The sequence below is a fragment of the Pipistrellus kuhlii genome, unplaced genomic scaffold, assembly GCF_014108245.1.
Source record: "Pipistrellus kuhlii isolate mPipKuh1 unplaced genomic scaffold, mPipKuh1.p scaffold_m20_p_4, whole genome shotgun sequence".
Lineage (NCBI taxonomy): Eukaryota > Metazoa > Chordata > Mammalia > Chiroptera > Vespertilionidae > Pipistrellus > Pipistrellus kuhlii.
Genome location: NW_023425540.1, coordinates 84,028,499 through 84,045,793, shown reverse-complemented (window position 1 = coordinate 84,045,793; position 17,295 = coordinate 84,028,499). Strand labels below are relative to the sequence as shown.

At 49.1% G+C, this 17,295-nt stretch overlaps 1 protein-coding gene across 1 annotated transcript in view; it reads right to left on the bottom strand.

The window, feature by feature from the left end:
- TEKT5 (tektin 5) overlaps positions 1-17,295 on the bottom strand; it is a 37,706-nt gene that overhangs the window by 2,950 nt on the left and 17,461 nt on the right. Inside the window, exon 6 of the mRNA XM_036409946.2 lies at positions 712-866. Within this exon, the coding sequence (XP_036265839.1) occupies positions 712-866 (155 nt within the window). The remainder of the gene's footprint in view (positions 1-711; positions 867-17,295) is intronic.

Here is a 17,295-nt window from a genome sequence, read left to right as displayed (position 1 = left end):
CCCTTCCACCCCTAAGCAGGAAGCTGTTCCAGTGGCTCACAGGTGAGGACTGAACACAGACAGCAAGGGAGGAGTGAGGGAGAGGGAGTGAGGTGCCAGCTGGGAGCCTCGTGTGGGAGCCTGGGCGCAGAAGCCGTGGGCCAAAGGCCACATCTCTGATGGAGGGTAGCTCTCCTTAGCTTTCAGGGAAAGTGGGGGCTTCCCTGAGCACAGTGGGGATATGAAGCCATGCTTGGTTTTTCCCGTCCTTGGTTTAGGCCGGGGGGTGGGGATTGGGGGAGGTGGGGAAGAGTGGGGGAGAGACCTTTTTTCTGCTAAGGGCCGTTTGAATATTTATAACATCATTCCCGGGCCATACAAGATTATCAACTTAAAAACTAGCCTGCTATATGTGGTCAGACATTTAATGACCTCCCCGCTAATTCCTTGACAGGGCCAGGCCAAACTGTTTCGCAGGCCTTCAGCGGCCCTCGGGCCGGACGTTTCCCCACCTGGGTTCCCTGGCTTAGGCAGCTGGGAAGGCTTCAGTGCAGTGCAGAGCATCTGGCCTTCCCCATGATGGGTTTTTAAAGGGACCCCCCAGAATTTCACACACCACCCCCTGCCCAGGGCCCTGTTGACTTGTGAGACTAGATGCCCTGGTTGTTGGAAGATCCTTCTCAGACCCAGGTTTCCTGAGAGCTCCCCACCCCTTCCAGCCTCCCCGCTCACTTGAACTGTGGGATGTCCCTGCACATCTCCACGTTGGGGCGCCGGGACCTGCACTCCAGCCGCGTCTGTGCCACCTTCAGTGGGCACTCCTTGGCCATGATGGACCTCTCCAGCAGCGCGATGGTGTTCTCTGCCTGAAAGATCTCCTGCAGCGTCTGTGGGGAACATGTAATGTCACGGAGGGAGTGTGGGGCCGACCAGCTCAGCATCCACTCAGGTGTTTCAGTGGCCCCTTCCCCCAACTGGAGGGCCGGGGACTTCACTCCTCCTAGCACAGTCTTGGGAAATACCTTCAGCATCTCTCTCTACCCAGGCCACCGTGAATGCTGGGGAAGGGCAGGGGCCAAGGTCAGGTCTGTTTTCTATCTCCAATATCCACTGAAGTGGTCCAGCCAGTGTGGCTCAGTGTTTGAACATCGACCTAGGAACCGGGAGGTCACAGTATAATTCCTAGTCAGGGCACATGTCCACATTGTAGGCTTGATCCCCACTGTGGGGTGTGCAGGAGGCAGCCGATTAATGATTCTCTCTCATCATTGATGTTTCTCTCTCTCTCTCCCCTTCTCCCTTCCTCTCTGAAGTCAATAAAAATGTATTTTAAGAAATATATTTCCTCTGGAGCCAGCCCATTAATGTTCAGTGGGAGGGAGGCAAAGTAATTGGAGAAAGGGAGGTTTTTAAGATTAACACGTATAACCCCCAAATAGTAGCTAATTTCTAAATCTACTTTAATCTGAATTAATCTTGATTGTTCTATATCTTTTTACAGTCCAGAGTTTACTTTCCTAATAACTAGGTCAGTAAATAAACTAGGGGAAAAAAAGAAAAGAAAAAGCAAAGAAAAAGCAAAGGGAGAAGGATTCAAAGTTTTCTATTTATCTGAAATGTTTCCCCCACTGTAATACCACTAATGTGCACTACAATTGACCAAAGTATAGATGCCAGGAAGGCAGAGGAGGGTGTCAGCTGGGGATAAAAGTGGTATGTGTCTTGCTCTTAGGTGGAGGTTTCACAGGTGTAAACATGGGGTGAGGTGGAAGCAGCATTGAAGGTCATCAAGCTTTTATTATAAGACTGTGATACCTCAATAGCAAATAAAACTAAAATCAGAAAAAGGTCAACCACAGGAAAAGAGTGGCAACATGCTAATATTCATGTGGGGTATGTGGGGATCTTTTATATATCTCTGTATTCTGTGTGTTTAAAATTTTCCATAATAAAAGATAAAAGCAGGAGAGGGTGAATAAAGAAGGAAGCACAGCCCATTCCCCGGGGGAACCTGACCTTGCACTTGGCCAATGGTAAGCACATCCAGAACTGAGAGTACTAAACAGACGTCACCTTGCTGTGACCGAAACATCCCTTCTCCTCCCACCAGCAGCAGCCCCGGATCTGTGAGCAGTTCTCATTTTCATGCCCCTTTGCTAGGATAACTCTTAAAAAAATAAAAAAAATAAAATTATATATATATATATATATATATATATATATATATATATATATATTATTTTATAGAGAGGAAGAGAGAGGATTAGAGTGTTAGAAACATTGATAAGCGAGAAACATCGATCAGCTGCCTCCTGCACACTATCTACTGGGGATGTGCCCGCAACCAAGGTGCATGCCCTTGACCGGAATCGAATCTGGGACCCTTCAGTCTGCAGGCTCTATCCACTGAGCCAAACCAGTTAGGGCTAGGAGAACTCCTTTAGTGGGTGCCAACACCTCCCTCTAAGACTTGGCCAGCCCTAATAGCGAGGTTACATGTGCTCTGTTCCTGGCAAGCCTAGAAGTGGTTCCTGCCACCGTGCCCACAACATCCTTCCCTCAGCTGTTTGCTTGCCTCTCACGCTCACTGGCATGTAAGCGGCTAGAAGGCAGGGGCTTTGTGTCAGCCATGCTGTGTCCTGCTCACCGGGAGCAGTGCTTGGTGCAGAGTGAGGGCTGCTCAGTAAAACACAGATGCCCAGTTAAATGTGGATTTCAGATTGACAATAAAGCATTTTTTAGTATATGTCTCAACTACTGCATGACCTGGAATTCAAGTTTAACTGAGCATCCTGCATTTTTACTTGCTAAATCTGGCAACTCTATTCGTAGTAGGAACTCAATGATACTGAATGAACGAATGAATGAATGAATGACTGTGGGATCTGGAAGTCTTGATTTTTAGCTAGCTGCCCAACGGTCCCTCTGCACGCTAAGGTTTAGGAACTGTGTGGCCTAAAGTTTACATAGTCCTGTCTCTCTCAGACTTCGACATCAGGGAAAACTGCTTCCATATGAGTGCTCCTGACAGGTTGGCCCAAGTACCAGACCCAATCTCCACCTTCAAGGACTTTATAGTCATGTTTTTCCCCCTTTTTCATGAGTTATGAAATATTCACAAATCGTAGTAGCTAGTAGGATGACTACTTTAGCTGGGTTGGGCTCATATTTGATGGGCACCAAGAAATTGTTTAAAAGAATTTTTTCCAAAGAATTCAAGTCCAGGCTTTCCTATTAGCTTAGGACAAAAGCCTAGAAAGAGAGCATTTCGCTGCTTCAGGAATAAAACGATGCGCCTTTCCTGTTGGGGTGAGACACGGGCTGCAGAGCCATGGGAGGCAGGGCGCCTGCTGTGCCTCCTTCAGAGACCACAGTGGAGGAGGGCTGGCCCCTCCCCGGCCTCAGTGAGCTGCACAGACCAGCACGATGCTACTTCTTGCCGGTTAAACATTACCCCGCAGAAATGCTCTGGCCCAGCACACGAGCTGGCGTGGGAACACTCCAGTGGGAACATGCGGCTCTTTGATCCCTTGAGTGTGGCTCTTCCACAAAATACCACGGCCTGGGGGAGTCTATTTTGAAGAAGTGGCATTAGAAGAAGTTTAAGCTTAAAAAAAATTGGTTCTCAAAAGAAATTTCAATCATTGTACTGTTGGTATTTGGCTCTGTTGACCAATGAGTTTGCCGACCACTGTGCTAACCCAACCAGCTCAGTAAGGCCTGCATGGTGGTCTTGTGAACTCAAAGACCTAAAGTAGCAGCAAAGGATGGTCTGAAATTAAACCTTTAACTGAAAGCAATTATGGTGGGTAGTCACAGCCCAGGCCGGTATCTTCCCTGACAAAGGTCAATCTTTACCTTAATTGAGCCTATTGTCTTTTTGCTTCTACGATAACATATGGTTGGAATGTCAAAGTACTTTTCCTTTTTCCTCTCAAAGCACAGGCACTGCTCTGCGGAGGCCACAAATCCCCTCACTGTTATTGAGTTAATTGTTGGCTGTTAACTATCCTGCTCCCACCTATGTAAAAGAAGCATGTGTCTATCATTTTACTTTTTACCCAATCCCAGAGGTTTCCCCACTTTGCTTACTCCCGCCCTCCCCCCCCCCCCCCCCCATCTATCACCAATGGAGTTCATGTAACCCACCTACATCTCCTCTTTTTTTTTTTTTTAAGGACCAATTTTTTTGGGGGGGAAAAAAGCAAATATGAAAAGATCCTTGGTACATCTCCTCTTTTGATTGTAATGTATAGAACAAGGTAAAAAAACAAACAAACAAACAAAAATACCATCTTTCTCTGGAGCATTATACCAATACATTGATATTCTGCTTCCTGGCAATTGTCAACAGTTTGGTTCACATGAACTCACAATTCTTTACAGGTTTGAATGTTTTTTGTTTTTTTATGTTAACACTTTTATAGATGGAAAATGCTTCTTGGGACCACATTGCCAGTGTGGAAAACAGTCCCTCACTCTACTATTTAGATGACCCTAGTTGGGGTTGGGGAGGGCTATTGCTGAGGAGGGCATTACTGGGAGTTTAGCTGCTGGTCATACTGCCAGCCCTGCCCCAGCCCCAGCCCCAACCCATGGAAGGCAGCTGCCAGTAAGGATAGCGTCTAGGGGCACCTTCGGATTTTAACAGTGAAGCTGCCCTTATCTTGATTTTTTCTGTTTGCTCTTCCACCCCCTGGTTCCCAGCTCAAGGCTTGGCCAGCCTCACCGGGGTCTGCAACTTTACAAAGCCCTGTCTCTGGAGTGCTGGGCAGCGTGGGGTGGGGGTGGGGGTGGGGGGTGAAGGGGGAGAGAGTTGACAGTAATTTATGTGCTCAGTCATTTCTTCATCCACTCACTCATTCATTAATTTATGGATTTATTGATTCTCTCATTGACTCAACAAATGCTCACTGAGCATCTACTCTGTGAGCAGTGGACACAGCAGGGAACAGAACAGACAAAAAACCCTGTCCACGTGGAGTTTCCATTCTAGTGTAAATGCATGCATTTGCACCTTTATGCAACAACGTCTATTACTCACCACCAAGCCCTTACTATGATGTTGTCAGTGCTTTCTTTAGCATTACAGACACCTTTAGTGTGCAGGACATGGCTGGGGGATGTGGCCACATACAAGGCATCAACACATGTTCATTTTCACCTCGCCAGGAGCTCCCACTCGAGGACAGCAGAGTAACAGGGACCCAGCAGCACATGAATGGGAGCTCCCAGATGGAACTCCAGCGTGGTGCCAGTATTGGGCACAGCTCTCCAACACATGCTTGTGTCTCTTGATTGACAAAAGGAAGCTATGGATTCAAGTGGCTTCTTGCCTGGCTGGTGTGGCTCAGTGGTTGAGTGTCGACCCATGAGCCAGGAGGTCATAGCTGATTCCCAATAAAGGCACATGCCCGGATTCAGGGCTTGGCCTCCAGTAGGGGGAATGTAGATGTTCAATGACCACTTGCTCCCTAGCGGTTTGGTTAAAACAAGAGTACAGCCCTAACACCTCCACACTGCATGACCAAGTATCTGAAACTCTCTGAGCCTTTCCGGCAAAACAATAAATAGGAATCATAGTCATTATTCCCACTCCATAAAGTGGAAATGAGGCCATCAGTGCCCGGCCTGAGAGAAGGAGCCCTAGGACACCTTAGTGAGTGTCTAACCCCCTTCGCTGCTGGGACACAGCCGGGGAGAGGCAGGCACCCCTGTGGTCACACACAGGGCAGCATGTGGAGTCTGCTCTCCAAAAACCAAGTGTGTACTAGTATGTGCTGTGTGTGCACGCTTTCCCCACAAACCCACCCTGGAAAGGGCCACAAGGAAGTCATATGCCCCTTCTCCTGCCTTCCCTTGACCAGTTAAGAGTAATCCTTCCATCCTTCCTCCCTCTCTCTTCCATCCTTCCCTCTCTCTTCCTCTCTCTTCCAGATCTTGAGTTCTGAATGGCTGTCCTGAGCCCTAGCGGCCTCCCTCTCCTTGGTCTACTTTCTGTTCTCACAAAGCCAAAGAGCTAGAGGAAAGGCTGCTCGGGGCAGGGCCCAGCCTGCCAGGGCTCAGCAGCTGGGCAGGGCCGCTGGGAGATTGGCCCAGGGGGTCACCCCATGGGAGGAGCCTCTGCAGCCTCGGCGAGCAGGAACTCCGTTTGGAGCGGAGTTTCCCACCTCACTTCGCTCCCCAGGCCTCCACCCCTGCTCTGCCTGCTGCAGGCTGCCTGCCAGCCCAGGCTGCCAAACGGAGGGCAGGGAGGTGGGGGGAGGTCCCTAAGCCTCCTGCCTGCCTTGCAGAGGGGAGTGAGGAGGAGCTGGTCACGTCTGCTGACTGAACCCCTCTATAGTCACACAGCTCCAGGTTCAAATTCCAGCTCCTGCTCTTCCCTGCTGAGTGACCTCTTAGCTTCTCGGTGCCTCATGCAGCCATGAACTCAGCATCTCCTGAGCCCCCTAAAGCAGCAGCCCCTTCTGTTGAGAATAAGAGGGGGACACTCATTCTCTTATCTGTGAAACCCACATCATCATCATCACAGCTCACCCACGGGTTGCTGTGAGGATTAAATGAGATGTGTGTCAAGTGCTTGGTCTCGTGTCTGGCTTGTGCCACGAGACTGTCCTGCATCCTAAGCCACCCCCCGCCCTGTAATGTTTAGTTTGTTAGATTTTTCCTTTGGGACCATGGTCTTTTTTTTTTTTTTTTTTTTTTTTTTTTTTTTTTTTTTCTATATTTATGGAAGAGAATAGGAAACTCAGAGTCATTTGACAGACTTTATCTCTATAGGCAAATTTAATCCCCTCAGCCCTCCAGGCCAGGGCTTGGGCTTAAAATCCATCAACTTACTTGAATGTAGGGATGTATGGGAGAAGGGCAATTCTCCTTATGGTGGGCCCCCCCCCCCCCCCTCCCCCCCCAAAACCGAAGTTCTTTTTGTTAACCAGGCAGAATTCCCGCGGAAGGGGCCTCCACGCAGGGTGCTTGGAGGTAAAGCCCTGGGCAGGAAGTCAGGAGACCAGGGTTCCCATCCAAGCGCTAACACAAACCAGCTGAGGAACTCACAGGCCCACTCAGAGTCCTGGGCTGCACGAGCCCCTATTTCCTTGTCCAGAAAATGGAAGCTCAGGGCCTGTGCTTCCTCTTTGGTGGGCGTTGCAAGTGCTCCTGGGTGTGATTAAAGGCCCTATACCTGCTCCAGTCCATCATCAATCTCCCCTGCGCCCCCGAGCCTCATCCTGAGACCAGCCTGAGACCTGTCAGCTGCAGGTATGACTGTGGTGTGTGTGTGTGTGTGTGTGTGTGTGTGTGTGTGAGAGAGAGAGAGAGAGAGAGAGAGAGAGAGAGAGAGAGAACCTCCTTCAGATGGCCGCAGTCCCAATACACAACCTTGCAGAGCATCGTGAAGATGTGCTACACAATGTACACAATTTTCTGAAAAGGTCTGGGTGGTAGATGTTTTAGCCCAGTGGTCAGCAAACTCATTAGTCAATAAAGCAAAATATCAATAGTACGAAGATTGAAATTTCTTTTGAGAGCCAAATTTTTAAAGTAGGTACAATGTTATTAACTTAATCAGGGTACTCCTAAGCTGGCTTTTGCTAAAAACTCAAGGGGCCAAAGAGCCGCATGTGGCTCATGAGCCGCAGTTTGCCAACCACTGTTTTAGGCCATTGGGTCTCATACTACTCAACGTGGCCATTGTAGCACAAATGCAGCCACAGGCAATACAGAAATTAAGGGGGAGGGGAGGGCCTGTGTTCCAATAAACTTTATTTATAAAAACAGGTAGGGGGCCATTTAGCCCTGGGGCCAGTAATTTGAGACCCCTGAGGAAGCCAGATTCTCTTTATGCAGCCCATCTCAAGGCTGCACCTTGCCACTCACAGTGTGGCCCAGGGACCAACATCATGGGGTTCTGAGCCCTTGCTGGAAATGCAGACTCTCAGGCCCTATCCCAGTTGGGATCTACCAACGAAATCTGCATCTTAAAAGGTTTAAAATGCGTATCACTTGCACATTAAAGTTTTTTATTTTATTTTATTGATTTTGTACAGAGAGGAAGGGAGAGAGATAGAGAGTTAGAAACATCGATGAGGGAGAGTCATCGATCAGCTGCCTCCTGCACACCCCCTACTGGGGATGTGCCCGCAACCAAGGTACATGCCCTTGATCAGAATCGAACCCGGGACCCTTCAGTCCCCAAGCCAACGCTCTATCCACTGAGCCAAACCGGTTTCGGCAACATTAAAGTTTTAAGGCAGAGAAGGACCTGGTTGGATGTGCACTTGGAGGCTGATCCTTCCGGCTGCCATTCAGAGACTGAACAGAGTGGACAGTCAGGGAGCAGGAGGCCAGATAGCTGAGAGGCGGAAGGACGTACTCCTAGCAGAGGAGCGAGGTCACAGTGTGCACAGCAGGCAAAGCGGAGCGCATGTCACCCAGGGAGTGTCCCTTTCAGGAGGGGTCAGACCTCACAGACTTCAGCCGGCCCAGCCCCTGAATCAGGAGGACCCACCTAGAAGACAGGCTTGGAAGCTCCAGACCTCTTCGCACCTCAGTTTCCCCATCTGTGTAAGGGAGGTAATAACAGTCTCCACCTCCCTCAGAGGGTGACCGTGAGGATGACTTAGGTTCTCGCGCTACAGCCAGCAGGCATGGATCTGGGTTTCTCAGCCTCAGCACTTGCTCTCCATTCATCCATCCATCCCCCTATCCTCATGTCCATCTATCTATTTTTTGCCTTTTCTCCTTTCTTTCTAAAAAAAAAAAAAAAAAAAAATATATATATATATATATATATATATATATATATATATATATATATATATATTATATATATAATTGATTTTTTTACAAAAAAGAAGAGAGAAGGATAATTAGAAACATCAATGAGATAGAGAAACATCAATCAGCTGCCTTTTGCACTGCCTACTGGGGATGTGCCCGCAACCGAGGTATGTACATGCCCTTGACTGGAATCGAACCTGGGATCTTTCAGTCCACAGGCCGACACTCTATCCACTGAGCCAAATTGGTTTCAGCTCTCCTTTCTTTCCTTTTTAAAATCAAATCTTAATGCCAGAAGACCAGGGCTTCTCAGTGTGGGGACTACTGACATCTTGGACTGATAACTCTGTGGTGGGGCCGCCCTGCACACTGTAGGATGTTTAGCAGCCTCCCCGACTCTGTACAATAGATGCTAGTAATATCCTAGCAATAGTGTCTTTAGACATTGTCACATGTCCTTCTGGGGTGCAAAACTGTCCCATTCCAGAACCAGCCATCTGGATGTTGCCTATATATTGTCACTAGACCGTGCTGGCAGGAGTGGAAGAGAGGTTCGCATTAGCTGACAGCATGAACTCTGAAGCGAGACACCTAGATTCCAATCCTGGCTTCGCCACTGACTGGCTGGGCCCGGGTGAGAGTACGCTTGAGGCAAATCGCTTGTCCTTGGCTTCCTCGTCAGTGAAATGGGGCTAATCATGGCCCCTTCTTCAACAGGTTGTAGGAGGCAAAGAGGAGTTAACCAAAGAAAAGCATTTGGAACTCTGGCTGCACATAATAAGGTTAATATGTATTCTGTGGTTATGGGTGATTTTTCACTTTTTTTTCTCTTTCCATTCATAGAGGATGGCAAACTGGACCGTGACCATCCTCCCTCGGCCTTTGCTGGGGACCAGCTAAGGGCAAACCCCAGTCCCCAGTGTCGGGAAAGGCTGAGGTCTGCTCTGGAAATGGTCTCTGGCCACGTCTGGCAATTGCCAGGTCTGCCTAGGATGAAACCAAGCTCGGCTCAGCAGAAAAGTGCACGGATATTCCTGGCTGGGATGGAAATCCACCCCAAAATGCCTTTGAAAGGGGAGATGTGTTTGGCTGGGTGGTTTGCCATGTAAAACTATCTGCCTGCGCCTCATCTTGTGACAGCAGTGAGAATCCAAGGCCAGGAAATTATTTTTGATGTGGAGGGGAAAAATGGATTTAGCAGTCCCAGCCGGCTTTTCGGTTTCTGGATGCTTTGTGCAACCTTGCAGATTTATTATTTTCCAAATTGCACGGAGCCAAAGAGTTTCCAAGGAGATGCCTGGCTCAGCGCAGCCTCCCCGGCTCAGGAAGTGAGAAGGCAGCTTGGAATCCTTTTTCTGGTCAAATGGTGGGAGGTTTTGAGTGCCACCAAGCCTGGGGGCAAGAGAGCAATGAGGAGAGGGGTGCTCTGGAGAGACCTCACCTGGGAGGTTCCAGAGCAAGGTGTCCCAAACTTGGCACTCTCTTTTTAATATATATATATATATATATATAAAAATTTTATTTTATTTTATTTTATTTTTTTCAGAGAAGGGAGAGGGAGAAAGAGCTAGGAACATCAATGATGAGAAAATCATTGATCAGCTGTCTCCAGCACACCCTCCACTGGAAATCAAACCTTGACCTCCTAGTTCATAAGTCAATGTTCAACCACTGAGCCAAGCTGGCTGAGGCCACTCTTGACCTTTTGGGCCACACCTTCTTTGGGGGTTGTCCTGTGCCTTGTGTTCAGCTGCCTCTGCCCTCTCTCTGTAGCACATTGCCCCCCCCCCCCCAAAAAAAAAAATAAGTAAAAAAAACAACAACCCACCACTGCTGAGATGTGACAACCAAACTGTCTCAGACACTGGTGAACGCCACTGAGGAGTAAATTCACCCGGGGGGAAAGCGACTTTGGAGGACAGATGTGTAAGCCCTGCTCGCAGCTGTTTCTGTCCAGAGGTGGCCAGCTGCCTGTCAGTAAAATTCTCAGCTGCTTAGAGGCCGTCTGCGATCAGGGGTCCTGAAAGGCCTGGAGGGGGTTGGAAACGGGTGGGGCTCCGTGCTGGATAAGAGGTAACACCTGTAATCCACTATTGGGCCTTGGAGGGTCTCCTTAACGCATCACAATTTTTAATTGTGCACCTACTTATGTTTTAAAACCAGTCTTCGTCACTGGAACATAAGCCCCTTGAGGGCACAGACTCTTGTCCTATTTGTGACGTATCCCCAGCAACTAACGCAGAGTGGTACACAGGATGTACTAGTGAATATCTGCTTCAGGGAGGGAGGAAAGGAGGGAGGGAGGAAAGAAGGGAAAGAGGGAGGGAATTAACCAGCGTCTGTTGCATGCCCACAGCTGGGAGACACACCTGGAGGGCTGCTTACAACACAGATGGCTGGGCCCCAGAGTTTCTGATTCAGCAGGTCTGGGGCGGGGCCCAAGTTCCCAGGTGACGCTGCCACTGCTGGTCCCAGGACCACACAGCTTGAGAACCACAGGTCTGAATCCTGGACCTCTGGCTCTCACTCTCGGCTTGGGAGAGTTCAAAGGCTGGATGCCCGGACCACACCCCAACCAATGGAATCAGAATCCCTAGAGACAGGACCTGCATCTGGGTGACTCCGGTGTGTAGCCAAGCTCTGCCCTCTGCCTTATGCTCTAGAGACGAAGACCTTTTACCTTCTCATGCAACCCTCACAGCCCGTAGGAGCACTCCATTCTTAGAAATTAGGAAACTGAGATCCAGCTCTTCCCCAAGATCCTTTAGCTGTACCAGAATTCAACCCTGGACCTTCGATTCTAGGCCATGTCCTTTCAGTCACTTTGCTTGTCCCTCCCCTTCAGCAGCTCAAAAATCAGTCCTGGCTTCTCCCCATCTCTAGAGCTAATATTCATCGAACACTTACAAAGTGACGATGGCTGCTGTCCTTACTCTGACAATAAATATCTGCCTATCGTTATTATTCCCATTTGAAAGAGGGGGAAACTGAGGCACAGAGGTGGGGCAACCCGGCCTTGGTCACTTAGCCAGGAAGCACTAGAGCCGGAATTGAACCCAGCTGACTGCACTGCACCATGGGGCTCGTGCATGGGGGAGGAAGAATGCAGAGATGGAAGGGGAATCTGGACCAGCATTAGGCAAGCACATGCGGAAGCCAGGAGTGTGGGCAAAGGTGGGCTGCAGGTCCTGTGCAGGCAGCAACTATGGCCCCAAAGGAGGACAAGTCACAACTTAAAAGAAGCCAGGAGAGCGCTGGGACATACCTATACCCAGGAGATGCCCATGTAACCCTCTGCTTCGTCCATGCTGCAACTTATGTTCTTGTCTCAGCAATAACCAATTCCAATGATTACCCGGCCCAAGGTGTCCAATCAAAGCATATGATGGGCTAACACTAACTGTAGGGCGCAGTGGGAAGAGGGAAGTAATGGCTCCCTTGAGTAGCAGTGGTGTATGCACCCCAAATGAGCTAAACACAGCCTCATTTGTATGCCCCCCCACCCCACCTGTGCCATGTTGACCCTTGCTCCTCCCCATCCTGCCTGGTCCCTTCAACTTCCTGTATTTGTTGGACCTTGGCTCTGGACCTTAGCTCTGTTTCCCTGAGTCCAGCAGCTCCCCTCCCATTGGGCACAGTATCATTGTGAGCAAACATTGCTGATTCACCCTCTCCCCCCGCCCCAGCTCTCATGGACCCCCTCATGCTGAGTCTCCCCACACACATACCACCTGGGTACAGTGATGAGTCCTTAGCCCATGTGACACTGCAGAGCCTTTGATTCCTCTTGGCCCTCAGGTGAGCACCAAGCCTAAGAGACCTACCACATGGGGCCCCTCGGCTCTTCCTGAGAGTTAGCTTGCCAACCCACATACAACCTATACACTTAGCTAATATTTTTCTTCACATCATCTCCTGTTTCAGCCTTTGACAAATGTATTAGAAATGGAATGTTTATATGCAAGTGGAAAGCTAGCATCCCTTGCCATTAACAGAGTCCCTGTCACAACAGAGAAAATGGAAAAAAGAAGTAATTTTTAACGAGGTCCTGTTGTCTCTCAAAGTTTCAGAGCCTGCCTGAGGGGGGATGCCTTGCTGTTAGAAAGGGAGATCACCCGTGAGAGACAGAGATAACTGACAGATTGGATCAATCCCTCTTGCTCCTGGACATTCTCAGAAGGAAAGCTTCTGAAGAGAATGTTCTCACTGAGACACAAGGGTGTTTAAGGCCGGCCCCGGCCTTCCTCACCAGACTGCCCACGGGCCCCTGGGGCTCCGCTCCCCCTGGGCTGAGCCGGTTTTCGAAGCAGAGCCAGTCAGTAGCTTGGCTGCGGCACCGGCACTGGAAAGGATCAGGCTGCTTGCAAAGCACAAAAGCATTTCCCTCTCCACAATGGGTTCCAGACCTCCCTGGACAGAAAGAGGGGCTGGCGCAGGCACTGGGGCCCTCTCATCGCTGGCCCTCACCCCTCAGATACCACGCCCTCCTGCCCTGGCATTGCCTCCCGGGGCAGGGGTGGCTCTGCTGGTGTTAATGACCATTAGAAGTCAAAACACTAAAGAAACTTTGGCGTGAAGAGCTGAAGCCTTGCAAGGTGAAAACTCACAGCCCCTCGCTGTTCTGTTAGACTCTTTTCATGGCCGCTATCATACACCTGCTTTCCTGCATCTCCTCTGATGCCCAGAGCAGACAGTGCCAAAGAGACTCAGTGGCCACTCAACTCCTGCCTTCAGAACAGGAGGCCCTGGCTGATGTGGCTCCGTGGGTTGGAGCATCATCCTATAGGACATATACACTAAAATCAATTTTTTAAAAAGTTTACTACTAGAGCTACCACCTGCTTTCCACCAATTAGCTAACAAATCATCTAGAGATTCTGGAAATCTGTACACAAATGTTCACAGCAGCCCCAAACTCGCAAAAACTCTACTGTTCATCAGCAGGTGAATGGATAAACAAATGATGGCATATGGGCACCATACATACTATGGTATATCCATACAATACAATACCATACAATACTCCTCAGTAATTAGAAGGAATAAACTAGGAATTTCAATTACGATGACTGAAAGATGTCAAATCCTAACAACATAGACTGATGAACAAGAACAGACCCAGAGATAAGGAGCCATGGGTCAGACTGTTGGACCTCAAAAGGAGGGTGGGGATAAAAGGGAGAGATCAACCAAAGGACTTACATGCACACATATGAGCCTAACCAGTGGTCAAGAATAATAAGGAGGTGGGAGTATGGGGGTGGGTGGGAGATTGGAATGGGGGGTTGAGGACAAATATGTGATACCTTAATCAATAAAGAAATTAATTTAAAAAATAAAATAAAAGGTTAAAATGTAAATAGACTGAACAGCGGAACAATCGAACTGAACAACTGGTTGCTATGATGGGTATCAGCCGTGGAGGGATGGTGAAGCAGTTAAGTGGGGGTGCCAGACAAGGCAGGTGCCAGTTGCTCTCATTGGGGTGAGCCTCTGGTGGTTACTGGAAATTCTTTGCTCCTGCATGCTGTAGGCCCACCCAGTGCTCACAACTGCTGCTGGTACTGGCCCTGCTTGCACCTGCTGCCAGCATTCGGCGCTGGCCCTGGTCACTCAGTGCCTTCATCGGGGACCGAGCGGTGGCTGCTGGCCCCAATTGCCCCTCAGGGCTTCTCCACCTCCCCGTTCCTGAGATGCCATCAGGGCAGCAGCTGCCACTCACACCCACTGCTGGCGCCAGCTCCAATCACTGCGAGTTGTCAGCAGCTGCAAGAGGGGTCGGTGCCATCAGTGCGTGGGAGCAGTGGGGTGGGAGTGGGGCTGCTGGTAGACAGAGGACTGGGGGCTGTGGTTGGAGGGGGTGGGCAGGGTCGTGGAGATGAGCTGAGACCTGCTCCTGTGCCCATTGCAGCATCTCAGAGCCCACACAACATGCACGAATTCATGCACTGGGCCCCTAGTTAAAAAATAAAAGAGTGCACAGAATATTTCTCCTTTTGTAGAAAATTCTAGAAAATGCAAACCTATAGTGACAGATTAGGGCTGTGTGGGAATGGCAGAGGATAGGCAGGACAGGAGGGAGAGATGACAAAGGGGCACAAGGAAACCTTTCATCTGTTCATTACCTTGATTGATGCAATGACCTCATGACTAAAATGTCAAAACTCCTCAAGTTGTACACTTGAAATACATGCATCTAATTATGGGTCAAGGAAAAATAAAGCTGTTAAGAGAAAAAGCAAAGAGCCAAATAACATGTGGACTATCTGTGTTGACCCTCTAATTTAAACCACTCCACCATTTCCTTGGGATTCACTGTGCATTTCGGGAGGCACTGCGGTTGCAAAGGTGGGCGGTGCTTACGTTCTCATGACAGCAGTGGCACAAGCGACCTGGTCGGGATGAAGTTGGAGACCCACAGACACGGGCAGGCATGGCCCAGGGAGAGCCTGCTGCCCTCACCCTGCGGCTCAACTCTCGAGGTTTTATGAAGAACCTAAAGATTTGAATTTTCTTCCTCTGTGAACCTCGTTGGCCTGCTCAAGGACCGAATGCCCTGGGAACTAGCTGCCAGCTAATCATTGACAAAATCAAAAGCAAACAGAGCAGTTAGGAGACCAGAGCAATAATCCAGGCAAGAGGTGGTGGAGACCCAGCCAGCAGGGAGCAGGGGAGGGAGTGAGGAGTGATGACATTCAAGCGTGGAACCAATCGCATTTGCTGATGGAGTGGATGTGGGGTGGGAGGTGGAGAGGCATCTAAGTGGACTGCAAGGTTCGGGATGGAGCACCTGGAAGTTAAAGCCCCTGGAAGCCCCTAGAAGCATCTGGAAGTCGGAGCCACCAACTGAGATGAGAGGGCTCTAAGTGGAGTGGGTGGGAGGGTGAAAGTCTAAAGGTGGGAGCTGGCTCCTCCTGTTGGCTGCCGCTGAGAGAGCCTGCAAAAGGGGGTAGGGGGAACCTGTCCAGAGGAGGCAGAGAAATCCAGTTTATCTGATACACTGATAACCTAATCCAGGCGGTGCTCCTGGCTTGTCCTGATCCCCCGGCTAATAACGTCATTTGCTCCAACCACATTAACCACCAAGGTGGGAAAATGCAACGTGACTCAAGGGCACACATTGCAGAGGGTGTCAGGCACCACAGGGGGGCCTTTGCATCCTCACAAATTGGGCACCCTCTGGGCTGGCCCCGTGCAGGAGGAGTGACGGGACTTGACTCGGAAACTCGGAAGCAAAAATGCAATTAGAGAAAATCTGATGAGAATTAAGTGACCCAGGATTGCTTTTAAGGAGGATTTGGTTCTCTGAGGATTCTGAGCCTGGAAGGGAAGAAGAAAGAGGGAGGAGGAGGGAGAGGGAGAGAAGGGAAGAAGACAGCTGCTTACCCAGATGTTTGTCAAAGACAAAGCACTCTACAACCCATACTCCCGCTATTTCCTACCACCCAGTTCAAATGCAAGTTCTCAGGCCTGACCCCAGACTCGCTCAATCAGAGCCTGCATTGTGATTCGGTCCCCAGGTGACACTGGGGATTGCCATGCATGCAGTATTGTTTGAGACATGCAGGCCTACACTGCTATTTTCTAAATGTCAGGCATCCACCAACCATCTTTACCATGTTTGCCATATCCCCTCACACCGCTTGTAACATGATTAACAATCTTTAAGTCAATTCATTTTGCAAAAAGACTTAAATGTGTTTATTTAAAAATAACACTGAGGCTGGCCAAGGTGGCTCAGTGGTTGAGCATTGATTTATGAACCAAGAAGTCATGGGTTTGATTCCTGGTCAGGGCACATGCCCTGGCTCAATCCCTAGTAGGGGGCATGCAGGAGGCAGCCAATCAATGATTCTCTCTCATCATAGATGTTTATATCTTTCCCTCTCCCTTTCTCAATCAATAAAAATATATTTTAAAAAATAACACTTTATATCACTATCCCCAGCAGAAAATTGGCATCATCTGTCATAAGTGGAAATCACCATAAAAATGCACGAAACAAGATGCAAGTAAAGCAATTCTGTTTCAGCTCTGGCTGGCTACTGCTGCCTGCCCAGCCCTTAACCTGAGGTCCTCACTCTGTGTAAAAGGTAAATCAGCCCGTGTTAAAAGGATGAGGGAGGCATTGTAGCATCCAACCAAGACCATCCTCTTGATGAGGCAAGATAGTGAGAAGCTAGGACAATCTCTGGGCAGGTGGAATGGGGAAACTAAGACAAGAAAATGGAACAAGGCCAAACAATTTGAACTTTTTACAGCCAGTTGGTGAATTGAAAGTCCTTATCTTCCCCAACCAAGGACATTTGAGAGCCAATGGTTACTACCTCCTGCCCTAACCAGAGAATACACAGCTTAAATCACTCTGGCCTGGGAAAACAGAGAACAAAGCCCCTTTTAATGTCATTTGTACCAGCTTATCCCAAGGACAGATGAAGTTGAGGAATAAATAACAAAAAATTTATTAAAGCCAGACAGATCCAAGATAAAACAATAAAACAGACAAAAGAATAATCCCAAATTCCCCTACACACT